Source organism: Callorhinus ursinus, unplaced genomic scaffold (genome assembly GCF_003265705.2).
Source record: "Callorhinus ursinus isolate GAN/ISIS: 27379988/994484 unplaced genomic scaffold, GSC_fseal_2.0 scaffold15, whole genome shotgun sequence".
Classification (NCBI taxonomy): domain Eukaryota; kingdom Metazoa; phylum Chordata; class Mammalia; order Carnivora; family Otariidae; genus Callorhinus; species Callorhinus ursinus.
Window position 1 is genome coordinate 26,178,296 of NW_027397077.1, and position 27,902 is coordinate 26,206,197.

A 27,902-nucleotide genomic window follows, 5' to 3' on the forward strand; every position below is an offset into this window, starting at 1 on the left:
ATGACTCAAGTCATTCATTCAGCTCAGAGGCTTTTGTTAGAATTACTGAGCAAGCGATATTCCTTTTTCCTGCAGGGGTTGCTTAGCTGTACATACGTGAATCTGGGGCTCTCAGAAGCCATCCTGCCTCAGCAAAGGGGGAATCTGACAAAGAATAAAACCAACAGAAAAAGAAAGCAGAACAGAAAGCAAATGGAGCCAGACCAAGTCCTGGTGACGTTATATGAGTGCCCGGTCCCAGCTGTGTGTGAGGCCAGGCTGACCATGGAACTTTCAAGCCCGTAGACACCCCCACGACCCATCATTAGCCGGTCTGAGTAGGGTTTTGACATTTGCATGTGGAAAGGTTCTGACTAATACAGGTACCGCTCTCCAGAAGGAGATTAGGAAATAGTTATATTAATACTTCCAATCAACCTTGAAAAGCACAGCAAGAGAGAAACACCATATTACAAAGCACACAATGGCAGCTGCAAGTGTTGGGTTCATGTGGGCCACTCTGGAAGGGATTCCCCAAGTCAACCCTAATTATGCTCAAACTGTCCCAGCCACGAATCAATCACTAGGTTTCAATTCAACACATGTGCATCTTTCTTTCAATCACCCATATTTACAAGTTTCTTATCAGGGTAGGCCTGAAACACCACTTTACAATGAAGTGTCTTCTAGACACAAACCCTGGGAATTTCTTCAAGACATTTTCACCATCTTAAAAGAAAAAAATACAAGGAAATAGCCCCACGGTCTCATGATGAAAGTAAAATAAAGACTTTCTGGTCTAATGGGATTTCACTCAAAATTCTCTTACCTACCGTCTTCCCTTCCTTTCACCCAACCCCCGTACTGATTCCTCACTCACGGGTCTGCTTCTTCCTCCTTTCTAAATTTGACATTAAAGTCTCCCTATCTTTGCAGGTCCCATTTGTCAAACCAGGACAATCATTCATTCATGGAGTGTGGCAATAAACAATTTACAAAATATGTTAGAAACCATTGTACTGTAACCCGTATATTCTAGGGAGATACATTCTGTCTTCATGGTGGCCCATTTCAAAATGTCCACGGTGTATCCATGATGTTTGAAATCACTCACTGAGACCAGGCCATTTTAAAAGGATAGGTTTTTAATGGGTTAACCTCCCATTAAATACTGTTAATTTTTTACAAGGCTTTGCTTTCTCCTTTATAAAACTGTTTTTTTTTTTAATTTGTAATTGTTGTTTAAATATATGGATTTGGGCATAAAATAAGTTGTTTTCCGACAGTGGCTTACTTAATTCAAGGATCTTCTCAAAATCCACTCATTTCTAAGTTGTTGTATTTTCTGTCCAGCTCATCAACGGCTTGGAGCGGGTCTTTTCTTTTTCTCCCATTGAGCTTTTTCGCTTCAACTGATTAATATTCAGCATTCCAAAATTTCATTTATTGTCTTGTTACTATGAAATTCTAGCCAAGATTGGTGAGGTCCTATGGCTTAAGATTTTTACTAATAATGAATATATGAATATTAACCTGGTGTTTTAAAGTCATCATAAACAATTCCATGGTTCTGATAATATTACTAGCATCTTTTGTTAGTTATGTGTCCCACGTTGGGTGTCTCGGCTGGATGCTTTATGTTGCAGCCTTCATCTGGCCCTTACCTTAAACTTGCGAGATGGGTATCATTTACAGCTATTTCATAGACATAAGAACTAAAGTGAAAAGGTTAAATATCTCACCCAAGGTCACAGTGGCAGGTTAGGATTCAGACATAATTCCCTGTGCCTCTAAAGTCTGGGCTACTACTTTTGATGATGCTAGCCAATAGTTATAAAATTTGAACTAAAAATATCAGATTGAAATCCTTCGTGATTGCCTTCTTAAACCTGAAAGTAGTGCCTCATGTTGGCAACGGGCCTCCTGGAACTCTGGCTTTGGGCAAGTGGCAGAAAGAAGGTTCTCCCCTCTCTGCTTGTGCGGTAGTGGTTCTAGCTTCCCCACCAAGGACTGGTAGTTAATTCCATATTACATTTGTGAGCCTTGCCTAAAAGAGAATCTTCTAATTCACCCTTATGTGACAGCATAACATACCAATGTCATTATTATGCAATTTATTAAGAAGAAAGCCTGTGTGTGTGGGGAAGGCACATTCAAAAAATGTCATGCTAATTTTATCCTTGGGAGAATCTGGAATAGTTGTTGCCTCTTCTGATCTTCAGTTTCTCTGGCTGGGAGAGAGAGAGGGCTGCAATCCCAGTCTAAACAAGCCATCTTCGATTTCCCCAAGTCAGTCACTGAGAGGCAGGGACTGAGATCCTGAGTTCTGTCTTGCCAGACACTCACCAAGAAGGCCCCTCTTCCAGAGCAGGAGCGACATATAACATGACCCTGGGGCTGCAAACTTCTGCCCCAGAGCAAAGCAGAAAACCAATCTATGTAGAATTAAAAGCTATTTGCTTGATCCATCACTTGCTCCCACTCTGGTCTACTTTCAACCGTGACACATTCAGCTGGAATTACAGGCTACCTCTCAGTCCGGCACTGGGGCATAGAACCTGTCTACGCGCAACCACGGAGCATAAACGTTACAGAAAAATAATGACTTCGGAAGTGGGCACCCCATCCAAACACAAGCTACATGTGTGTTCACAGATGGAAACTAATGGCTGTTTACCCTGAAGGCCCCATAAGAAAAATGCAGTCACCTTTACAGTAAAATGCAACTTACTATTCAACATGCAACAAACTGACAGAAAAGAGAGAGCTGGGAATGAACTCCAACAGAGAGCTCTTAGAGCACCTCAGATTTCTCCGGGAGGGTCCAGGCCATTCAAGAACTGTGCAGCCCCTAACCCACCCTGGCCGAACTCTACGACAGATCAGATCATAAGACCAAGGTAGGAAAGGGCAGCAGGCTCAGGACTTTGTCCGGTGGGTCGGGGAAGAGAGCTTGTGTGACATCACTTTGTGTCTCACTCTGGAAGCCTGCTTCGTAAAGGCAGAAATCTAATGTTGGTTAAGTGAACAAAAGAAACAGGTCCAGGTTTTGCACGGCAAAAGGTTACGTAACATAGTGAAGTTAATGTAAACAGGCACCAGCCGCACCAGAGCGATTCAGTCCATTTCCCGGATGCAACAAATAAGGGCCCGCATTCCTTGTCAGTGTGTTACAAAATGACAACAAAAGCCATCCCAAGTTGCCTGTTGAGAGATGCCAGCAGGTATTGACAAAAGCTTAACAGTATCTCTCTGAGACTGCTGTGGTTTAGCACATTGTCAAAACAGGATACTATTTAAATTAAAAATTTACTGATTCAAGTTCAGAAAAACCCTGCTTTGCTGTTTTTATAACCAAATTCGTGGGTGGGGAAACTTTGACCTTTATTTTTTCTTTTTTTTATGGCACCTTATATGGGTCTGAGAAGGTACTATATTTAGCAAGCTAGTTTTGAGAACTAAGGTGTCTAATCAAGATGACTATCACTTTCTATGAATTACTGTACATGTGAAATCATGGGCTTGTTACATTATGCAAAAGCAACTCAAGTGAAACAAACAAAAATACCTGTTTGCATACATAAATTTTGTAAAAGTCTCTGTGGGGAGAAAAAGGGGAAATACACAAAGATTCACCACAGCATAACGTGCTTCCCAAGTGAATCTTGTTCAGCATGCAAGAGTATTTCTTTAAAGAAGAAGGCTAAGCCAGGACTACAAGACTATGGTCAAGAGAGCAAAGCCGTCCACCAGAAACCGTGCCCTGGTGGAGGGATGGAGCCTCCATGAATCATGGAAAACGCAGCCAATAGTGTGTTTCTGTCTCGGGGCATTTCCACTTGCTGTTTCCCCCATCTGAAATATTCTTCTTCCAGATACTTGCAAGACTCAATGCCTCACTCAGTCGAGGTCTCTAACTTAATTGGTTCCTTTCTCAAGGAGGTCTTCTCTAGCCGACCAACTGAACATGGGAATCTCATGACCACTGTCTACATATTAACCAGCTTTGCTTCCTTATTAGTTTTCATCATCGCTTGACACCTGCTGATTACTTTCTCTTTTGCTTACTGGTTTAACGTCCCATTAGAATATAATCTCTGTGAGTTCAGGGGCTCTGTCTGCCTTGTTTACCTGAGGCTCCTGGTAGAGTGTCTAGGCCAACACAGCCCCCCAGTCTTTTGTTGGATGTTGAACAAGGAATCTCATGAACATCTAGTCAAGTCTCTGAAAAGGCTTGTTCTTCTTTCCACCTGATGACCTAACTACTTAACTGGCCATGGCACACAAAAAAATCATCCCAATAATGCCAATGACCTCCGAGACACTGGAGAGGCAGGTGGATAGAAATAATGAACTACTTATTTTGCCCTCAAATCATTTTCAGATTATCTTCTCAGGTCTCACAGCTTTGAGAGTATGCGGCCTCTCAATGTTCACGGGGGAAAGACGAGAAAATTTGTAGAACGTGAGAAAGAAGTCTAATTCCACAAATACTATGATGCAATTCATCTCTTCTTTTGTCAATCTTTCTTTCTTATTAGTCACTAGAAAATCTTTTAATGGGGTGAACAATAATTTCACCAATGGCTCCGAACCAACAGTGTACCAGTGCTTAGGCCACATGCTGGCCTTTGACCTTTTTTCTGTCCAACACAGCTGAGGGGTGTGTCACATTACTACCTGTTACACTGGCTCACTCAAGCAATAGCTCTAAATAGGGCTACTGGGAAGGTTAGTATTGGTGGTACCCAGCCTCCAAGACAGCCCCAAAGATGCCCACCACCTGGTATTTACGCTTTACGTAGTCTCCTCCTACACTGTGTCAGGACTGGTCTGTGTGACCAATAAACATGGCGTAAGTAATAATATGTGATGTCCAAAGCTAGATCCCAGAAGACCTGGATCACTCTGGGGAAGCCAGCTGCCATGTTATGACACACTCAAGCAACCCTATGGACAGGTGTTCATCATGAGGAACTGAGGCCTCCTGCCAAAAGCCACATGAGTGAACCATCTTGGAAATGGATCCTCCAGCCTCACATTTTAACTACAATCTCTTGAGAGACTAGGAGCCAGACTACCTTGCGAAGTCACTCCCATAGTTCGAGCCCACAGAAAATACGTGAAATAATAAATGTTAACATTGTTGTTTTAGGTCACTAAGCTCTGGGCTGAGAGTATCCAGACCTCACAAGGGAAAATGTGTATCGTCTTTGCCATATGGGAATCCTCACTGCACAGAGCCCTCGTTAAGAATGCAGAGTTCCCATTTTCACATGGGCAGCCAGTTACAGCAAGACATCCAGTCTATCATGAGAATGCACAGGTACAAATAAACCAGAATTCCCAGGCCTGTTATAGAGCAGTGAAAACCTCCCAGACTCTATGTTGGATCTGTTAGTGAAGCTTTTGGCCACTGAGAAGAGAGATCATCAGCAGACAGGTTGGTAACTGAAAGAAGTTATAACCAGCAGGCTATTGGAAGACCATGGCAAGGTCGAAGGGGGCAGCATTTTTCAACTCTACACAACTGGTGCTATACAGGAATGTTGCTGGAGCTCCTGATTTTTTTTGGGGGGGGGAGATGGAAAATGATATTTTGATGGAAAAATTCCAGACTGTTTCACCTTTGCAAATAACGCCCCAAAATGTTAAACATCGTGTGTGCAAATGAAATAGCATCTAGCCTGGGGACCATTAGTTTGCAGTCTCTAATGGAGAATCAATTTGTGCTTCCCTTGTTCTTCTCCCAATATAACATAAATCTCAAAATTCTTATTTTCAATACCTTTCATTTCCCTAAATGTCTTTCCCTTTTTTTGTTGGACAATTCTATGTTTTTTACCAAAACATCACTGCCCTGTTTGTACCAACGTTGTCATGATGGCTGTTAGAAAACATTTGTCCCTTTTTTCATAAATGCAGTAAATAATGTGATAATACAGAAGTGAAAGAACAAGTCTTCTGCAGGTGTGAAGAGAACTACCCCTGGGGGAAAAAGGCACAGGGCAATGAAGAGTAACAAATTACTTAGTCCCCAAGAGAGGCATTTCAACTCTGACCAGAAGCCCTCATTAAAAGAAGACTTTAAAATCCATTCTTCCCTTCCCAACACATCAAGGTCCAAGAAAAGTAGCCATTACAAGGAAATTCGAGTATTCCCTGGTCCTAGTGGTCCATATATAACTACGAACTCAAAGAGAAAATAATTGTACAACTTCCTCCTTAGTTTGGAGAGGGGAACTAGGAGGGGGTCAGAGTAATTCGCACACACCCTGTCTGGTCTTCTCAGCAGCCACAGCTAACTCTGCCATCACAAGAGAGGGAGAGCCCTGTACAGGAGATTTGCAGATGCAAACATCAACACATCAGCTGTAGAGTCTTCAATTCATCTGGTGTGCATGAAAGACTGCGAGATGACAATTGAGCTATGACCTCCATTCTCAATGCAATTTGCCCTGAAATGTAGATAGGAGATGAAAACTGCCATTCTCTGCCCATTTTAGTGCCACTGAAAAGTCTCAATATTACAGAAAATTCTGATTCTTTTTGGGCAGGTCAGCCTAGGATCTCACAAGTGATAAGCTACAACCAACATCATAATGACGATGATTAGAAGAGCAGCTGCAAGAATAAGCAACATTCTAAGTGTGATGTGTCAGATTATATATCCGACATAGACGTATAACTAATACATCGAACTGTATCTAACAATCTTCCAATATAACCAGATGGATAGATATTTCTACTTTATAGGGAAAGTTTAGAAGCAAGCTAACTTGGACAAGGTCATACAACTGATAAATAATAGTTTTTACATTTGGATCTATCTCCTTCCAAAGTCTTGACAGCTAAGCTTTGTTGTCTACCTCATCAATACCTGAAGCTAGAGATGAAGGGCAACCCCAAGCCTTTCCCTAACCAGTAAACGTATTCAACCAATGAACTTAATGCTCTTATTATTACTGTTATTCATCTAAATGGAAATACAATATTTTTTTTCATTGTTGACCAATAACAAAGACCAATAAAGCTCACACCTGGGAGGCAGGTATGAGAAGCACATGTACGAACAGGATCTGGATGCCCGAAACGAGGTTCAAGGATTTGGCTTTTACAGAAACCAACAGGAAACCAGGGTGTGCCAGTCCTTACCCCTGAGAGAAACGGAAAGAACAAGGAGCCCTGTGGGACCCTAAGAGCAGTATCAGTGGAAACTCAGGGGCACATTCCTCCCCCTCAGACTGAGGAAAGGAGGCTGGTCTGTGGGACCAAAGCCAACCTTCGATAGAAGGAAACTTTCAGAGGAAATGATTTAAGCTTTTTTGGTGAGAAGGGTATTTTTCAAATGCCTTTTTGAAGTTCTTATTTCCATCTTAAGTCGACACAAATAAAAATAATCATCAGTTTTCAAAGGGTCTCGTGGTTCACTGTGGGGGAGGGAGTTTGGCTTGGTTTCCTCCAGTGAAGCTTCCAGGTCTTTGGATTTTTTTTTTTTTTCCCCCTATATGGAGGAAAAATTTGAGCCCCGAGGGAGAAAATGGAAGCAGGAGATATTCCCAGTGATTACTGCAGTACTGTCCTGACCTGACAGCCATACAGTGAAAGAAGGGTGGAGAAAATCTAATACGTGGCAAGGACTGAGAGAGATAAACTCTGGGGATCTATGAAGAAGCCACATTAAAAGAGACAACTTTCTGATCTTTCATCAGGAGAACAGATTTACCAAAATGTTTCAAAAGCCAAAGAAAATTCTCAAATAGCATGGTCCAGCAGAATTTTCTAAAATGACGGAAATGTTCTCTGCTTGCATTGTCCAAAATGGTAGCCACTAGTCTCATGTGGCTATTTAAATTTAAAGTAAATACAATTTTAAAATTCAGTTCTTCATGGGCATTAGTCACAATTTCAAGGGCTCTGCTCCCTTATGTTCCCAAAGCTCCCTATATTTACATCTATTAGTGCATTTATTATATTGTATTAATTCCCTCTGTGCAGTTTCAACCCTGACATAAGGACTAAGGGATAGTCAATTCTGTACTCCAGTGCTAAGCAGGGTCCAGTTCGCGATAAGTATGTAAGAAATGTTAATACAGAAGAATAAAGAGATGGGTAAATGAATGACTCGACCCTCTATGTTCACATTTAGCCCCTGAGGCCTTGCTGTCAGACAGAATCGCTATATTGTTTCCACCAAATTTTAATACCAAATGAGTTCTAGATCTTGATGAAGATAACAATTATATTAATGAAGATCAAAATGAGACTTGGTGGTGATGATTATAATAAAAATCAATAATCTTCTCATCAAAATGCTATGGTGTTGGCTCCCAATAACTTCGTTCTCTAGCCCTTTCCCTTGAAGCCCTGCCTTGCTTTTTTCCAACATCAGGTTACAAAAAAAAAAGTTTTCTTGTCTTCATCTATCTTTCTCTGTAAAACAAGTAAGCGGCTAGATATCCAAGCTCTTCCTCCCAAAGATATCCCGAAGATCAAACCCAAACTTCTAACTGCAGAATCAAATCAAATGTTTTCTGAAAAAGGCCAGGTAGTAAGTATTTCAGGCTTTTGTAGGATATGTAACTACTCAAATCTACTGGAAGCAGCCACAGTTAGCAAAATTAAGGAGTGTGGTTCTATTTCGACGAAAACACTTTATTTGTGGACACTGAAATCGGAATTTGGGTCATTTTCATGTTTCATGAAATATTAGTCTTCTTTGGATTTCTTCAACGATTTAAAAATGTAAATGGCTTGTAGGTCTTGAAAAAACACCTGCAGGATTTGGCCCGCAGGCCTACTATGTTTGTCAACTTCTGTTCTAAGGACCGCTCAGAGCTCACATGCTTCATATTCCAGTGAAAGGTCCCGGAGTCACAGATATCGTGACACTGACAGAAATCAACCTGTCATTGTAGACAATGAGATAGTCAAGGGCCTTACAGTCTAACAGCCCCAGAGGCCAACTGGGAGCCAAACCAGGGGAGCGTTGGTTTCAGAGGGGGTGGCAGTACATGGTGGACGTGAGGGCAATCCTTGCCCACCCAGCCTGGTAGCCGCAGTTCCAGTCTTGTCACCATCAGCTGAGCAGAAAGATGAAGGCTCAGCTGGTTCTCAAGATTCTTTCATGAACCAGTTTTGTCCAGACTTCTATTAGTCAAAATCCTGATCTCCATAAGAGTTTCTGCAAGCCTGTTAATTATGCCTTTGATCTGAGTTACATTATCTTCAATTAAGCATTAATATATTGTGCATGAACTGACACCGTGTCATGCAAAATGGTAAGGCTTCTGGAATACATTTCCAAAGCCAGTATTCTAAATAGAGCTGTGTAGGCAGTGAAATATTTATTTTCAAATTCATCTGTGTACATTTTCAAAATTACTGCTCTCTAAATTTTCTTTGAAATGTCTGACCTGCTGTTCATAAGTCAAAAAATATAATCTCTCTTTTGTGGAACTCCAATTGGTAAATTGTTTTTAAAAAAAGTCAGATTGGCTACTTGCTGTTAGATGGTGGGTATTCAGGCCTCAAACAGCTAGTGTTGCCTTAAAAAAAAATTGCCCCAAATGCCCTATGGACCTCATTGACCAGGCTGCTGTCAGACCATTTTGCCTTCATCACTGAACAGTCCCCAAATTTCCAAACAGTGGCAGACTGAAGAGGCGTCTATTTGTAAAAAGTGAAGTCAAAGATGAATATGGGAATATACACAGGTAAAGAAGTACAAGGAGCCCAGTTTGTCTTTTTGGTTCTATGTTGTTAGGTTTTTCTTTCTGTATTTTGCAAAAGGAGCAGAGCGGGTGTTTGTTTATAAAACAGTGAAAGAAGAAAGGTCCTGGATAAACACAGACTCTACATTTTAAATAACATTCAAGTTCCTGAATGAGGTATGCCCTAAACTCCTAGAAAACAGGTGTTGACACTGACATGTAGGCCAATTTCAACACTTACCTGAAAGGTACCCAAATGACTTTGGTAGGAAATCAAGTTAGTGATCTTGTGAGACTTACAGTATTTCCCAATTTGGGCCGGCCTGGAAATGTCATAAAAATGGGCACATATCGTAAAAATGTAGTCTGCGGATCCATTCCAAAGCAGAAATATACAACTGTATAGAGAAGAGACGAGCTGTGCATTTTAAATCCCCAGAAAGACCTTCAACATGATACCAACTAGATTATCCTTTGTCTTCGTTCCCTGGATCTCTCAAGTGGACTCCAAGATCAGGAGGGTAGCCTACCTAATTGTTCCTTCCATAGGCCGTTCAGCCTCTAGTCGGTCCACTGCTATATCCTGGGCAAATTACCCAAGGGCAAAAGCCAAGACTCCTGACCAAGGATTCGCTAACATCTTCTCATTGATTGCAAATTGCTCACACTGGTGAGATGGAGTCAGCGTTCATTTCTACTACCCTAGGAGGAGCCTGAGGAACAAATGAGGGGAAAACAGAATGAACGAGACACTGAGATTCTGAGTCTGCAAGGAACTTAGCTGTCCCCGTGACAAGTAGCCTTCAATCGTGGGAGTGCATTAAAAGTACTTAGGAAGGCTTTTAAACATATCCATGCTTGGGCCCTATCCCAAGATTCTTATTTGGTAGAGTTCAGGAATCTACCTAGGATATGAAAAAGCTTTGAGCCCTAGATCTTGATGATGATAAAAATTATATTAATTCTGATGCGCCTCCAGGGTTGGGAACCACTGACTAATCTTTTGTAGATAAGAAACCGAGACTTAATAGAGGTAAGTCACTTTGTCAAAATCAGACATGCTTGGATTCAGAAGGCAAACAATGGAGAAAATCCGCACTGCCACATGACTGAGCATGGCAGGAGGGCTCTGTGGGGGAGGAGTGCCATTACATCGTAGATTCAAGGGGAGCCATTCACACTGTAGACATCTCAGATCCATGTAATGATTGAGAAAGGATCTCCAGATCAAAAGATGTTCTTCTGACAGACAAAGTCAGATATATCATGAAAATACCATGACGGATGGCAGTAAGGGGTCTTGAAAGCGTGCTTTCCTTAATTTCACACAAGTATGTGGTCTGGACTAACAAAGGCCCGCCAGCTAAGTCCGTTTCCCTGAATTTCAAAAAAATTACTAGTTTCACCCTCACACCGATTGATAGCACTGTGTAGACAGATGTCAGCCTAAGAAGACAGAGAAGAAGAAAAGTTGAGTGTTGGGGGGCACCACTGTGCAAGTTAGGAAAAGATGCCCCTTCCTCCACGCAGATGCAGGTCCCATCCCACGTCAGGGTGCAAAACTTGGTAAATGATTGCTATATGGCAATCCTCGCTGGCCTGTCATTCAGGCAACTGCATTCAATGAACAAGCTGCAAGATCCTATCTGGTCATCTAAAACAGAGCTCCGTAAATTACAGTCCAAATCTGGTCCACTGCCTGTGTCTGCATAGCCCTTGAGCTAAGAATTGTTTTTGTATTTCTAAAGAGTTGGAAAAAAAAAAATCAAAAGAAGAATGTTTCGTGGAATGTGAAAATTACACAAAATTCAAATTTCAGTGTCCACACATACATTTTTTATAGGAATATAGCGTACCCGTTATTTATGTATTGTCTATGGTTGCTTTTGCAGAGTAAATATTGCCGAAGAAACAGTATGGCCCACAGAACCCCAAATATTCACTATTTGGGCCTTACAGGAGAAGTGTGCTGACCCTTGGTCTAAAGGAAGAAAGAGTTAACTATTAAGCCAAATTCCCTTTGTAGATTTAATGAAAAGTTCCAAGCAAATATGGCAGGTGAAATAGTTTCTTTATATGTACAAACTTGAAACTGAGACGACAGAGGAAGGTCAACTTCATTACCTAGCCACCTTGACAGTACCTTTAAATGTCATCAATCAGTATGTGCCTTGCATGACTTGCAAGGGCTCATTATAAATTAGAGCACACGGGCCCCTGACACGATCCAGGGATTGTAACAGGACTCTGGTGACGTAACATGATAAAGGAGATTTCTCTGTACAGCTCTATATGGCACAGAGCTGGAGAATTTCCAAGAAATTTAATTTCCAGAGTGCCACCTCTGACTATTCAAGATAATTTTACCCAAGCACCAGGCATCCTTGAAGAAAACTTTATCTTTTCTGGAAATGCTTGTCACTGCGTGTCGTCCTCGAAAATATAAATTTGCAGCTATTTTTTCCAGCAAGACAGACTAAATCCAGGATGTAGATTTTCCAATTAGACTCTTTTTAAACATCTGTTGGTAGGCTGCATTTAACATTAGTTGTTTGAGCAAAGCGCAATTTGATTACACTGTGTGAAACCAAGCCAAAGTCTGCAAAATAATAGCTCAATTAAATTGTGTTTTGCTTTCATTTGTCTTAGATTTTCCTGAGTATGATAGTGTTGCAAATAATCAAGTAAACCAATTCCTTTCAAAATGAGAGATTTTGGGAGATTTTCTATCCCCCTCCAAGTTCTTGTAATAATCTGTTCCATCTTTGCTACGCTTCACTGAACTTGATCTTGACACCAAATACATTTCTGTACTTTGCCTTTGGTCTCCTTTAATTGTCTATACTTATGAATTAAAATTCTATGCCATTAATATTATAGCTTCAACAGATTAGCGAGTGTACAAAGGCAAGCACAGAACATCAGGGCGGTCAAACAGTACTGCAGGAGTCTTGTGATTTTCATTCCATACTTGGCAGGATTCATGTCACCGACCCAGTGGAAGATTTGGGCAGGAAGGACACTGGATTCTTTCAATGCTGTGTTTCCAGTCTTGAAAGGTTCTGTAAGATCTGTGAACCTGGAACTGGCCTGCAGCCTCATCCCCTCAAGCAGCATCAATTTTTTGTCCTTCTTGGCTTAGACATTTCACTATCTCATTCATTCATTCATCACACATGCATTCACTAATTCACGAAGGAAAGAGAGACCTACAGATTGCCGACCCTGTGCCGGGCAGGTGCAGAATGGCACGGCTCCCACATTTCAGATGAGGAATTAATTCCTCGGTTGCTAAGATGACCTAACATTCATTCATACACGATTCTGGAAAGCCAAAGACAAAAGAAAGACCTGGAGAGGAGTTTCAGAAGAACATGACCCTCATTTATGCCAAAATTGACACACTGAGGAAAACCAGGCTCCATGCGGATAATGCCGATGACAGCAGCAGCAGGGATAATGGCAGCGGCTAACATTTATTAAGCGCCTGTTGTGTGCCAGGCACTGTTTTATGCTACTTCGGTGCAGGAACTCAGCTAATCTTCTTAACAACTTCATAGGATAGACACTCTGATTATTCCTATATTAGAGATTAGGGGCTTGACATCTTCCCATCAAGGCTGGTTAACTGCAAGTTGACTATGAGCAAGAGGACAGTCCCTGTTACAACATATGCTTGGATAGGGACTGGTATCAAGGCAATTAAAATCTAATGTCGAGTTTAGTAGGTATTCATTTTCCCTTTAAAAAAGAGTTTACATACTTATGAGAAGAGCTCACTTTTCTGAGAATCTACTATGTGCCAGGCACTGCGCAAGCAATTCTCATGCATTAATTACTCCATCCTCACAATCGCCTTCAGGTAGGTGAGGTAATTAGCTCTACTCTCCAGATGAGAAAACGGAAACAGAGAGGTTAAGCTACTTCTCCAAGGTCACATAGCAGTTTAAGTGTGGTGCTGGGACTTAAGCCAGGCAGCTTCACATCAGAAATCATGCTATTAATCACGATGTGCCCCCTCGCACAGTGTTCTGAAACACAAATCTCTGAAACTCTCAACCACCCTGCTGATATGCATGGTGAGCCACTGTACAAGATCCTGTGCCTTTAAAGGCACATCACACCTCATTTTTGACTGTGACTAGGTATAGTTTCAGGATAAGAATACGACTTGCTGAGTCTTAGGTAAGTATATAGGGGAGACCACAAAGTACATGGTTACCACTGAATCTATCAAGCTTCCCAGGGGGGGAAAAAAAAAATTCCCAAGTACCTCTCTACTCTGGTACGTGATCAAGAGACTGTATCAGTTAAGTCTACATCAAGCTTGGCGAGTAGAAGGTACCCATATCACCACGCCCAACTGCGGTGCCCATGGCAGACATGGCTAATCAATCACGGCAACTGATTGCAGAGGTCATCCTAATCCCAGAACCCTGCAAACAGCACTCCAGGCAAGACCATTTGGCACCTAGATCAAATGAAACCTCTTCATCTACGTGGCTCAGACTCTCAATTCTGTTTCTAGAATATATAACAATTCCTTTATGCTACCAAATAAAGAACAACCCAGACATAATTTCACCAATGTCTTATTAAAAGGGGCTTCATTAGGTCTGATTAAGCAGCTCTTCTGCATGCAGACAAAGGAATGTCTTGGCTGTGGATCCTATGTCCAGAGAAGATGAGAAGAAACCCGCTAGGCTGCAGCAGTAGATAGCAATGAAAAAGAAGCATGGGACAACGTAGCAGAGAATTTAGATCTGGGAGAGCATAGCATAGCACATGGCTTTTAGTTTCCTTTTGAAGAAAACAGAGATATAATTCTCTTGGAATTAAACTCAACACACAATTCAATCACCAGGGTCTTCTGTCTAAATGGTAGGTGATAGAATAAGCAATATTTACAAACCTGGATTTTGGAGACTCTGAAATGTTATCACACGGACTATGCTTATATTCCCCTCCTGACAGAAGGAATCATGGTTCTGAATTTCCCTCTTCCCCCTCCCCCAGTAAGAAGACTACAACCTTCTCAGGACATCTGATTTAATCCAAAGCTAGAATACTAAGAAACGAGACAGAAAGCAGAATTTACACTTGGTATGGTAGATAAGAGAGGGCCGCTGGAAGTTTTTGAATAGGATTTTGGATAGCATTTAGAGAAAGCTGAAGGCAGTAAAACGAGGACAGGAGATATGCATGAACAGCAGGAGATGCTCTGAGGGGGCCAGAGGAGGGTACACTAGCATTCTTTGCCAAGATGTAGGCATGTGCCAACCGGAGGTCTGAACTCTGGAACAAGGTAGCAGCAGGAAACACGGAGAAAGGAATGGACAGAAGATACCCAGTGGAAGGAAAAATGGCAGATCTGATGATGGATAATCTGGTGGGGATGAAGGAGATTAATAAGTCAATGATGACTCATGACTCTGACTAATAGAGCCTGGTGACAAAAGTGATCAGCTGAATTAGAGATAATTGCAATTGCTGTCATGCTGAGCGGAGAGCCACAGACAGGCAATTAGGAAGGGGTACATACAGGCGTGGCCTCATGGGTGCAGAGGTAACAGGATGGGCAAAGCCAACGGATACACACCATTGGAGAAGAGCAAAGGAAGGGAACTTTGGGAAAGGAATGAACTTGTCTTCCGGACAAGGACTGGGAAACAGAAGGAGAACAGCCTGGGGACTGGGAGGTAGGGTACGGTGGGGTAGGGTGGGCCCAGACTTGAAGAACTCTGAAAGAAAGCCAGTTCCAGAAAGCTGAGTTAACCAGAGGATGACTTAGCCACGAGGAAGTCAGACAGGTTGAGGGGAGGACGGAGACCTGGCCGCTGAATTCAGTGACAATAAACTTCAAGAAAATGATGAGGAAAAAAGCCAGAGATGGGGGAGGTTAGGAAGGAAAATGGCTGGTTAAAAAAAAAAAAAAAAAAAAAAGTTGAAGCAGCAGGCGGAATATTCAGGTTGTAAAAGCTTGGTAAGCAAAAGGGGCTAGGGAGAGTAACAGGGAAGGATTGAGTCATCCGAAGTTTTTGAACGACCCATTTAAAATCCACATTCTACCATTTGACACCGATAAAAGCTGGGCTCTGTCTGCTTGAATGTTTACCAAATTTCCTCAATGGGATGTAACATAAAAGGGCAAGGGCTGGTAGTCTTTGCCCAGTTGTGCACTGGCAGCTTTAAATTCGACTACTTAAGTAGTTAAAAATCTGTTCTTTTCATGAAGGGGGAGAAGTTATGAATAGAAGGGAGCAGGCCTAGACCCTTTAGAAATGACTAGTGTTCCGTCTCCATAATTCACTGGGCAGTAATTTCAAACTCAAACAATCGCAACAGCAGGGGCAGCTGAAGTCCACCCCAAGTTCAAAATGGGATATGTTCTCTTTAAAATTTTGAGAGCGACTAAATATGACAACCATCTGATGTATGAAAATTATTCACAACCAAAAACAGACAGTCTGGAAATAGCCGGGATGACTTCATTTAGACAGAATTACCCGAATCTGTTTCTAATATACACAGTACACATAATAAATTTTTACAATATGACAAGGAAAACAAACTTAATAAAAGTTCCCGATCTTTTGTTACACAAGCATGCTATATCCATGCTATGTTTATAATAGTTTGCTCATGATATCACAGCTCAGTAACAAAGGCCCAAGCAATACAAAAACTGTTACTAGGCATGACATCAACTCACAACTACCGTAATTACATCGGTACACAAATTTCCCAAACTGTACATTTTCCAAACTGCTTCTCAATTTCAACGGCTGCCTTTAGACAATTACTTGCAGAGTTGTCTGCAGACTTTGAGTAATACCCGCCTTTCTTCTCTTTCCCAAGCGTCATTTCCCTTTAGAAAGTGCATATTTCAATTACAAGCACTATTTTTCAAATATGCCCATAAACATATGTCCAAATTAGGAGACAGTGTGGTCTAGTGGTTAGTGACAAGCCATAGGCATCAGCAACTCTGATTCTGTTCCTTTCGCTGTCCCCTGCTTGCTAGGCCCAGGCAGCAGCTCAGGGAGAATCAGTAGAATGGAACGGAGAAGAGCAGAGAGTCTCGAGCCAGACTATCTGGGCTGCAAGCCCAGCTTGGCCACTCAGTGGCTGTTTGGCCCCAGGCAAGTTAACTTCTCTGTGCCCTCCATTCCTCATCTGTAAAATGGGAATAATAATGGAATCAAGCCCCCATAGTTGTCCGGCTGCTGGAAAGTTCAGCCTATGTGATTGCTATTTAAAATTATTACTACTGCATTTGTGGGACTCCGTTTCCTGCTTGAAAACTCTGCTCAAATTATCCTAACCCACGGTGAACTGGGTAATTTTTCTAATGTGAGGATGATTTCATCTTGGTCATGCTACCTGGAGAGAGTGAGGTGCAATGAATAAAGTTTGAATGAATTCATTAACTCCATAGGTTCTGTACTACCCAATAGCTACAGAAGTGAAAATGTTATTTTGTAGAAACGGGTGTTCATCGTTATTTCTCTAACGGTCTGCTTTCACGTTCCCACAGTTCGTGTTGATAAATACCTCTAAACCAATTGAAATAATCAGCATGGGGGAAAGATACTGCCTTGTGATTTCGGAAGCCTAGTTCTCCAAGGACCGAACTTTTTGAGCCCATCCCATATGCACGACCTCTGTCTCACTGCCTTGCACGGTCAGTTGGCTCTCCCGACCGGGCAGGGCGCCAGGAGAGCGCGACTACCCCCATTGTCACTGCTGGTCTGTGGTGCTTACACCAAATGCTGTTATTCTAGGCTTCAGGAAATTTTCTAACCACTGGACAGGGTCCAATGTTGTGTGCTAATGAGTTTCAGATTGGAAGACTTCACTGTGCATGTGTCAGAAAAGTGCCACGGTTTATGGTGGGGTGGGGGCAGGGAAGAAAAGACACACAGAAAAGGGAAGAAAAAAACAGTAGTTAAAAAATGCTGGCTACTCAAATTGACAGGGAACGTGACCTCTGCACTTCATCAGAAATTCCTGCAGACTTACAAAATAAAGGAGTTTGCTTTTATCACACACTGTGAGACTCATATGGAAAAATGGAAAACACTACATCACTTGACCTCGGCGTGCCCCCTTTCAACCACAGACGAATATTGTGTACAAAAATTCTAAATCAACTTAAGATGTTCAAAAAAAAAAAAAAAGCTTTAATTTTCTGCATTAGACTTGATGATGACTATTTTGGTTCTTGAGATTTTGGTCTGAAGATTCACAACAGAAAAGGACTCATAATTCCAGGAAGAGCATTTTATCACTTGGGGAATAATAATGTGGTGGCGTCTGTCAGGTAGGCACATCATGGTCTCTACTTCCCTATACTCCCGAAAAAATAACGAGCAAGTCCCACTTACCCAGGTTTGAAAAGTCACCCAAGACTGAATCGTGATTATTTGCTTACATTAACAGAACATTAAAACCAATTTTAAACAACTTAAGAAACTCCAGCCATCTTTCCTTGGTGATTCACATCTTTGGGAAGCTTTTTCTCCCTTCAAGGAAACCAAGAGCCTTGATAACAAGTCTTCTCATTATGCTATCACAGTCTATCAAAGAAGAATACCTTCTTGGGAGAGTCTAACTCACAGGACTTCTTTTGAGTAATGAGATTACATTTCAAAAAAAAAACAAAACAAAACACTTTTTTTCTTTTTTTGGCCACTTAGTACTGGCGACTTTAAAAATCCAACCCTTTCACATCCTCGAACTGTCACCAACATTTTTTCAGATGATGTCAATAAAATTGATTGCTTGCAGTTCTGAATTCTGCTCTGCACATGGAAACAATATAATTTGTTTTAAAGTATTTTCGATGGGGGCGGAAGGAGAAACAGAACCTCAGCAAGCCTATCCACAACACTGGGGTGGGGTAGGGAACAAACTAGAAGCATAGTAAATGGTCTGAATATTACGGTCTGCTGGAAACTTTGACAAAAATTCCCAATGTATAAACCCTAAGCCTTACTGTTGTGCTGACTGATATGTCTTCCCGTCAGACATGAATGATGTTTCTGGAACATTAATACGTTCATTAAATTCTAACTCCCTGTACTTAAAAATATTCTGTACTTTGGCTCAGAGGCATCTTGACAGCTTTGTTGTAATCATATATGTGAGGCCTCCAGACTACACAGTTGTTGAGATGCCTCATACCTACAACCAATCTGTTGCTTTAACAAGTTTAATCTAGGTATTAAGGAGCTGACTGTGGAACCGTGTCGATTCGACATCTTCAACTCAGTTGTATATCATAGAAAACCACTCTGGGTGGTGATGGACTCCCATGATGCCCCACAACCAGGCACACCTCTCACTCCCTAATCTGTAATACTACAAAATACAGCTTGGGGTTTTGTTTTGTTTTTCCCCCTTCTTTTTTTCCAAAGCACAAGTGGACGACCAGCAAGGGTCCGACAGTGTTATTCCTAATTACCTTTTTTTTTTCACTCTTGATCCTGTGGCTCTCATAATTAGTTACCTGGGGCTGCAATCCAATTTGAAGTGATGACAAGAAAGTGATCCATGAAAAAGTAATAAGTTAAATCCAATTTCAGCCTTCCTCTAATTAAATGCACATGGAGCTAATGACTCCGACCCTAGCATTTCAGTGATAATGGTAATTAGTGAGGTGGGAGTCGCTCTCTTTTTCAACACTGGAGGTGTAAACCACAAGGTAAAATGGTAGGAGCACTCTTAATTACATGTGTCATTTTGTCAGCAATTTACACATTTTTGACCAGTCAAGTATGATTTTCCCCCCTGTCCCTCCCCACCTCCTAGCCCCAACAATGATTATAACATACCATTCCAGGTTCCAACACATGGAAGCTCGTAAGAGCACTTCAGACTTGAGCATGACAAATAACTTTTCTTTGCTGTTGCTCGCCTCTGAGATGCACACGCAGACAAGGTGACAATTAGGATAACGACACAGGTATTAGTCCCCTTAACTGAAATCCTGATATTTACAGTGGAATTGGTTTTTGGTGCTTTGGTTTTATTTTTGCTTATGCTATGGAAAAATAATTTGCTTCTTCGTGGCAAACAGGGCGCTCCGTAGCTACTGAGGAAATGTACATGGAAGGAGAGGCTGCAGTGAACTTCCTGATGGCAATACTGGTCGTCTGTGGTCCTAAAACACCTGGCTTCCCACCCTGGTGCTGTACCTGCCTGTGCGCTCTGCAGCAAGTCAGGTAACCTCTATGAGTTACTTTTCCTTATCCATAGCACAGTTTAAGGACAGTTCCTATACCACAGGGCAGCTATGGGGGTGGTCCACATTCAGCACTAACTAAACATTAATTATCTTTGCCTATAGTGACATATGCATATGGTGACATGCTTACATTTAAAATATGAGCATCACACTGGAATTTTAATACTTAGGTGCATGTTGGTAACATGACCATATAATTAAATGTCCAAACTGGGATGCTTTAAAAGAGTGAGAAATGTCAATAAATACACTCCGGCACCAGCCACAGACCAGGGATATCCTGAAAGGACTGGGACACCGGCTCATCCTATATACGGCTGAAGCTGAAATAGCAAAAATGAGCTAATTCATTACATTACAGCTCAGATCAGAAATCTGGAGGCAAGGACAGAACATAGTATTTTAGAAAAAAAAAAATCTGAAAGCAAGAGTATTTGACCTGGGTCACAGGATGGATTTCTTGAGGTTCAGGAAACCCTTAAAACTGGATACAAAATTCTGTGTGTGGATACGTTTTTTTCTGAGGGGCCAGGGTCACTGTTTCTATCATACTTTTAACGGTGTGTGTAATCCGTAAGACTTAATAGCCATTTTTAAAGCATGATTTCTATTTTATTGTTTCTTATCAAGATTTATTTTTTAGGGTTTTGGGACTCTCCAAAGTCATGTGGTAACAATGACATCTTAAAAGGTACCAAAATTTTGATACTTCATATCAATTTAAGGTCAGGGATGCCAATTCTAGACAATGTTAACTCCAGACATTTAAGAAAAGAAAAAAAAAAAATCTGCCTCCTTCTCCTGAATTATCCATTTTACTAATTCCGTGCACAGGGATATTGTTTAAGGGTCAGTATTTCAAAACCATCCCATTTCACTATCTACAACATAAAATTGTAGTTTCCTTTAAAGGTTTCCTCTTACCAATTTATTCCTTAGTGAATAACGTGGAAATGATATGAGGTACTAAGATTATATGTGGCATTAATGCAAAGCAAAAATGCTGCCTAAAGCACGTTTTATATAACTGCAAATAAAAATGCTAAAAAAAACACCTGCTGGACCTTGTACTTTAACCTCCACCGCTTCAAGCAGGAGTCCTTATTATAATCCCGAGCTTCCAACTGGACGACATGGCCGTACTTCCAGTGGATTTCACTACCCTTCCTTCCAGTGAAATGGCCTCCTGGATGAGGGGCGCCCAAATGATGTAACCTTGGAAGGGGGAGTATAGGCAGAAGGGGAAAATCTCCGATGACTGGTTTCAAGTTCAAATTCTTTATAGACGGCCTGAAACTGTGGTCAGCTTTCCGCTGTAAGCAACACACAAGGTTTACTTTCTTTCCTAACTTTCATGCTGCCAGAATACACATGTACTTTTACTTTCTTAGGAGAAAATGTGTCATTTGATTTCCTTCCAGTTTATGTACTCGTGCCAACAACTAAAATGCTTAAAGAACCAAAATGAATTACTACCCAGAAACGGTGGTCAAAGTTCCAAAATTCGATCAATAAAATTGCTCATCTACTCACAAATTAATCTTCAGCCAGTAAAGTTACACATTTTCGAGGTTATGAGCACACCTGCACCGTTAAGCATTTATTTCACTTGTTTAAGCAATCTTCAGAAGCATATAAATATTTATAAAAGCAAGCCTACTATTTTTACCCACATATAATTTTCTTTTTCTGCAGCAAAACCTTGTTAATTCTTCTACAACTCATAAGCCTCCTGAAGGCAGGGTCTGTACCCTTTGGCAGTTTCATGTGGATAAACATCAGCAGGATGCCCTGTGCGTTGAGGCTGATCCAGAAATGCTCACCGAGTTGCATTTAATAAATTCAGATCCTCCTGTTTCTGAATTTACAATGGGGCCAATTTTCAGTTTTCATTTGCATCATTCATAAAAAATTTGCAAGACAACTCCAGAGACTAAATAAGGGGCGATTTAGGTTACTAAGTAGAATGTTTTTTAAGAACTTCAAAAGCAGTATCTATACCCGATTAATGCCCGCATTATGTAAACCACACGTCGCCCAAGAATGGGGCCAGCTCAGATTGAGTTCTGCGTGTGTATCTGGAGAGGGCATTCCTCTCTCTTATTTACTCTCATCTTCCTGAAATTAGTCCAAATTGCTGATGTTTGACTACATTTTGTGATCTCTATCGAGTAACCACTTAGAGCCTCCTCTAACTTTCCATTCTCTTTTGTTTGTTATCATCAGCCTGTGAAACTGGAGAACGCTGCCAAACATAAAGCAGGGAAGTGTGAGATATGCCTAAAATATAAGTCACAGTATATTTGAGGATTTGGGTTTCTTTCTTTTTTTTTTTTCCTCAAGCAATCAGCAGATCATATTCTTCTTCCCTGTCAAGCCTTCCTCTATGCGGAATATCTGAAATTTGCTAAAATAGGTCTCTCAGTGTAGTTATGAAGGGTACGAAGAACAGAAATGAACACTGTTAAGGTTTGTGATAGAGGAGTTCCCTTTCATTTCAGAGCCACACTGGCTGAGATGCCCCAGCGAGGACATGGAATGGGTGAGATCTCTTTAAATGTGAAGGTTATTCCTTCTGTGAATCACCGAGTCTCCATACGTATTTTGAGAAGGAGGTAGTATACCATGTGACCTAGGCTAGTAATTTCTTCTCTCTGTTTGTGGAAGGCCAGCCAACCTAATAAAGCCTGGTGAATCTGCATGACCCTACCAGGCAGCTGACAAGACGCAGTCTATGATGCACATGACGCACGCGCACACATACAACCAGTCAACCAATTCTTTATCCCCCGCCCCCCCCATCAGCTCTTAAAGCTGGTCTAAATTCTCTGCTTGTCAACTCTCCCACGGAGGGGTAGGAAGGGACTCAAAACATCTTATTTAGCAAAACCAGCATTCAAGATGGCCCCCTCGCCCCGCACTTTTTATACAGACTGAAGTGCTCAGCAGAATGTGTTAGGTTGGTTTTGACACTGTGTTTGCCAAGAAAAATGAAGCTCTCTGTATCATACTCTTCTGGTGGCTAAAAACCTTATAACGGGCAAGAAAAAGAGCCCTCCAAAGGAAATCCCCTGAAACTTTACTTCATATATTTAGCCCTAAAGCAACTTCGTTCATCTTGGAAAAGAAGTTACCTAAAAATGCCATATGTCTTTAAAAAGCAAGTATGAGGGAATATAAGTCTAGTATAAAAAAATTACATATGATATTCAATACTGAAGAGCAGTGCATCAGACAGATTGTGTATGTGTGTACTTTTTAAAATTATCCCTAACCAAAGCTCTACTACGTGTAAGAGTCCCACCTCCCCCCAATAATATATTGTCATTTTTCCAATGCACTTGAGGTCTGATAAATTCAAGAGGACTCACAGTATTTTTAAGGCTGTTAGAGCTCCAAGAGGGAGGCAAAAAGAATGGACAGTCATTTGAATCACTGAGTGACAGGCTGGGCTAGTTCCCTGTATACATTAATAAATTAGAATTTTAATTGTGTCTCTGTCTGCAGGAGATGCCCCAGCACTTTAATATGTACCAACAATTGGCTATGTTCTGGAATCTGCAATGCGGCCTCTGCAGCTGACCTCTGAAACACAATTCCCAGTCTGACTACGGAAACTGTTCAGTTTGATCCTTTCAACTTATTTGAATCCTGACAAATAAGCTCACAGCTGAAAGGTCAATCCAGTCATATTTCATCCTCCAGAGCTGTTCTTAAGACATCTGCACAACAAAGCACTTCTTATAGCACCTGACATGGGACCTCAATGGCACTGTACCTCATTAAAAATTTCCCCAGCATTTACACACATGAAAAGGCCTATGGATTGGTGATGATGGTTTACCAAATAACTAACTGGTTTTGGAAGTATTAGTCAACAATGCACATGGTCATCCAACTGTTCCCATCAAGTGTTACTTTAGTGCCAAACCTGCCCTAGACAGTGACGGCTTCCCAAGTAGATGTAGAAGAACTAGGACTTGTTCCCCAAACATCAGTTAGATCTTTGCAGGATAATTTGGGAACTGATGTGGGTTCACTCTGATCTGAGAAAAGTCAACACAAGCTGGAATTTGGGTTGACCTCATGGTCAAAGTCACTGGTGCCAAGTATTACCCAACAGCTACCATTTACAAGTTCTGTCCCCAAATGTCCAGTGTGAGAAACTCATCTTCACTTCCTGTTTTGAGGATGCCCACTCTGAGCTATGGAAGCAGTTGAATCACGTAGCACCTGCAAGTGCCCTGTCTCAGATGTGAGCACGAACACCCTCCATCAAGTTTCCTTGAATTTTCTATTACAATTTTCTACTCCAAGTCAAAAATCCAAATTAGATTTTTATGAACCCCTTTTTCTACTCTGTTAGCCCCTGCCCCCAATAGGGTTGAAATCAGAAGTTGCTAAAACAGTCTTTTTTGATATCTTTACATAAAAATTGCCTGCCATTTTTCATTAATGATCCAGAAATATTCTGAAAACATTCACTAAAGAACAAAGTATGTATTATATTGATGACTAGGTATAGTAAAAGTACTGTATCTTCCTCAGTCCTCCTAACAGTTCTTGATACAACTGACACTTTGGGACGAATGGTTCTGTGCTGTGGGGGATCTTCCTGCGCAGGGTAGGACCAGTTAAGTAGTATCCCTGACCTCTACTATTTAGTTGTCAGGAGCACCCATGCCCCCCCTGGGATAACCAAAAATTGTCTCTAGACATTGCCCTTTTGTCCTTTGGCGGGGGGGGGGGGGGAGGGTAAAATCACCCCCAGTTGAAAACCACTGCACTAAAGTTATGTGTGTGGGTATTGCATTTCCAGCCCCATCATGAGAGAATGAGGTGACCTATCTTGAGTACCAGGAACTTTTTCTCCTTGGTGCTACATGGTGCCTATTAAGCAACCCACACCTGCAACTACTCATCCTATTACATCAACTCATTAGGAGACCTTCTTCCTAACAAACACACTCTTGGTTGAATAGACATTTTTTCCAAAATGTCATCCTCTGCTGGTAAACTAAAAAATGCACCTTCTGCAGAAGATTTTCATACGTGATTTGCAACTCCCAACACAATCCACTTCTCAATGGCTTATAGTGTATAATGTCAGTTTTTTCAAAAAAGAATTATCACCTGAAGGGCTGGTTGTTTGTCATTCCTCTTGGGAGATTTTAATCCACTAACTTGCTGCTGTTGTTGCTGCTGAAGGAGAAGCTGTCTGGCCACTTGAAGTGCCTGGAAGGAAAAATGGAAGAAACACATTTGTGTGAGTACCCATGTTCGGGGCTTCCTTCACATAAAGGATTCCAGGAAGTACAATTTAGGATGGGATCCTGACTTTCACATTTCCAGGCAAATGAAACAGCCAACAAAACTTCCCACCAGTCTAAGTTGGGAAACTTTCCACATTTGGTTTACGTTTTCTTAGATGGAGTCAATGTCGTAGCCAACTCCTTAGGCATCACAATCCACCCAAGCAGATGCTTTATTCCTGCCATCAATGTGACATAAGTTGGACCATGAATGACTGGGACCCTGAGGAAGGAAGGCATAGCAGCTAGGAAGGACCCGGACAAAAGACACAAATTTAGGAGACAACAATGGGGCTCTTTTTGGAGGGACCTTCATCCTCCAATATTTCTTGGGGGAACTTGAGAGCTCAAGTCAAAAGTTAAGACTTTGATCTCTTCTGAGTCCAAAGAAAGAGGAGAAGCTAAATGGTGAAACACGCTATGGATAAAGGTATGTGAGAAGGAAGATCAAATAAGGTAAGATATACTGAGGGTGACCTGAAGAGGCTGTGTAAGAAAAAAAAAAAAAAAGGAGCAAATGTGACCTCTAGGTCAATTCAAAAGGTACAGTCTGTGCCTGTGAACAAAACTGATGATGCCTAATACAAAACAACTCTTTTAAGCTCGTAACATTGGTGGTTTTTATTTAAAAAGCAGTAATATGAACTGGGGATAAAGCAAAAGGTAAATAGGAGAGTCCTCCCAAGTGCAAAATACAGACTGACCAATCTTTTTTTAAAAGCTCAAGTAAAAAAAGAAAAAAAAAAGGTGTCATCAAGAAACCCTCATGAGAACATTTACTGTCAAAAATAATAGCCACACCTTTCCAAAGAGGGCAGCAGGATCAGCAACAGAAGACTGAAGTTTGCAGACAATGTGCTAGAAAATCACACGAGAAGTTAGGCTATTCGAGTTAATTTGGCTGAGAACCAAGAATGTTCATGTGCAAGACAGGTCAAGAATGTTCATTAAATGATGTGCTTAGAGTTTAGAAACAGAATGGGATTTCTTGGGGGATTACATCAATAATAATTTCTACATAGTAACTAATTATTTGTGCCCAAAACAAGATGCACCGGTAGATGTGGTCAGTGCAGCAAAAGGATCTAATACTAGAAGTCTTTGAAAGTGTGCATAATGGACTTAGGATGGTAGTGTGTTTCTCAAAGGGAAGCAAAGACTTCATTTGTATAAGAAAATAATGTACATAGTTCCAAAAAAGGTTACAGTGACACCATGGAATGAGGGAAAGGTAGGATGTCCTGGAAGGCCCTGTGCACTGAACTCAGGGGGAAGGGAAAAGAGAGTGGTCAAGAAGATGGATCGTTCATGAACAGACACCTAGAAATGCCGAATCAGCAAGAGTAGTACTTCTAAAAGGACAACTTCACTAAACTGAGCTCATAACTGTACTACTGTAACAAAGAGTATTTTTTAGACATTTTGTAAGGTTCAGCGGTGCCTTTGTGTCTAAAAGGCACAAAGGGAGGCAATGAAACAGATGCACAGATAAATGGGTGACAAAGGAAAGATCTTGGGAAAGATGGAACCTTCCCGTCCCACCTCCCTAGGACACCCACCCCCTTGTCCCAGGGAGGCCTTCTGCCTACTGAACTCACCACTACCAACCCTTCAGATGTAATGTACAGGCTATTTCGTCTGTGAAGGGAAAGACATGTTCGAGAAAGCCTGCCTGGAAGTGCCTCCAGAAGAGAGGCTGTCTGAGAGGGGCATCTGGAAGCCAAGACGCCTGGGAGAGTTGCCCGAGACTCCAGCCTGCTGTCTCTGAGGAGGATTCACCATCACTGGACTCCGGGTTTCCTTGTCTCCTTGGAGACGCTCAGTACATGCGTAGGTGTAAAAGTGGGCAGAGTGAGGATTTCATTTATATCATATAAGAAAAATAGTCCCCTTTGCAAGGTGCCTGCAGGAGCAAAAGCCTCTCCTCCTACTATATATGTTCTCTTAACTATTTCACATGAGGTAGTCTTACAGCTTTTTAATGTAGAAAAGGGAACTGCTACATAGTCTAAGTGCTTGCTTCAGAGTCTCCCGAGTAATGAACGGATCAGCAAAGAAGGGTCTGGCTGTTACCTGGAAAGGCAGGCAGAGGAACTGTAGAGGGCAAGGAAAAGACATGGTGGGGAAGAGGAGAAAGGCTGGGGACATTTGAGACTAAGAGCAAGCAAAGCAAAGCAAAATGATGTAAACTCCATAGTCACAAATCTTTGTTAAAATTATTTACCATGTTTCACCAAGTATTTGGAGAATAGGTATTCAGTTTTTAAATAACCAAGTCTCAGAGAATCTGTACAGTGAACTCCTCATTTTGGCAAAAGGCATGGTACTTAGTGTCTTTTTAAAACACACACACACCCCCCCCACAAAACTATTCTTATGTTCTCACAAGTGTACTTGAGCAAAAGAAAGTATAGGACTCAAACCTAAGTTTTCAATGAATGGTTATTGAGCTGGCTCTATACATTTCAAAATTGGCTAGTGAAATCCTTGCAATTATTTTACTGGTTTTAAGGGGGAAAAAAGTCATTTAGGTGTACAACATCTTTTTTTAGACCCAATGTGGAGCACATGAACTTAAATAATCACGTAATGAACTCCAGCTACCTTACAGCATTTCATACTGAGCCCTGCTAAAGACGGTACTCAAAG

At 41.4% G+C, this 27,902-nt stretch overlaps 1 protein-coding gene across 7 annotated transcripts in view; it reads right to left on the reverse strand.

Annotated features, from left to right (window-relative positions):
• FOXP1 (forkhead box P1) overlaps window positions 1-27,902 on the reverse strand; it is a 568,616-nt gene that overhangs the window by 125,842 nt on the left and 414,872 nt on the right. For all 7 annotated transcript variants that reach the window (XM_073901540.1, XM_025885358.2, XM_025885356.2 and 4 more), the window contains one exon: window positions 25,075-25,176. In XM_073901540.1, coding sequence (XP_073757641.1) covers window positions 25,075-25,176 — 102 coding nt within the window. The remainder of the gene's footprint in view (window positions 1-25,074; window positions 25,177-27,902) is intronic.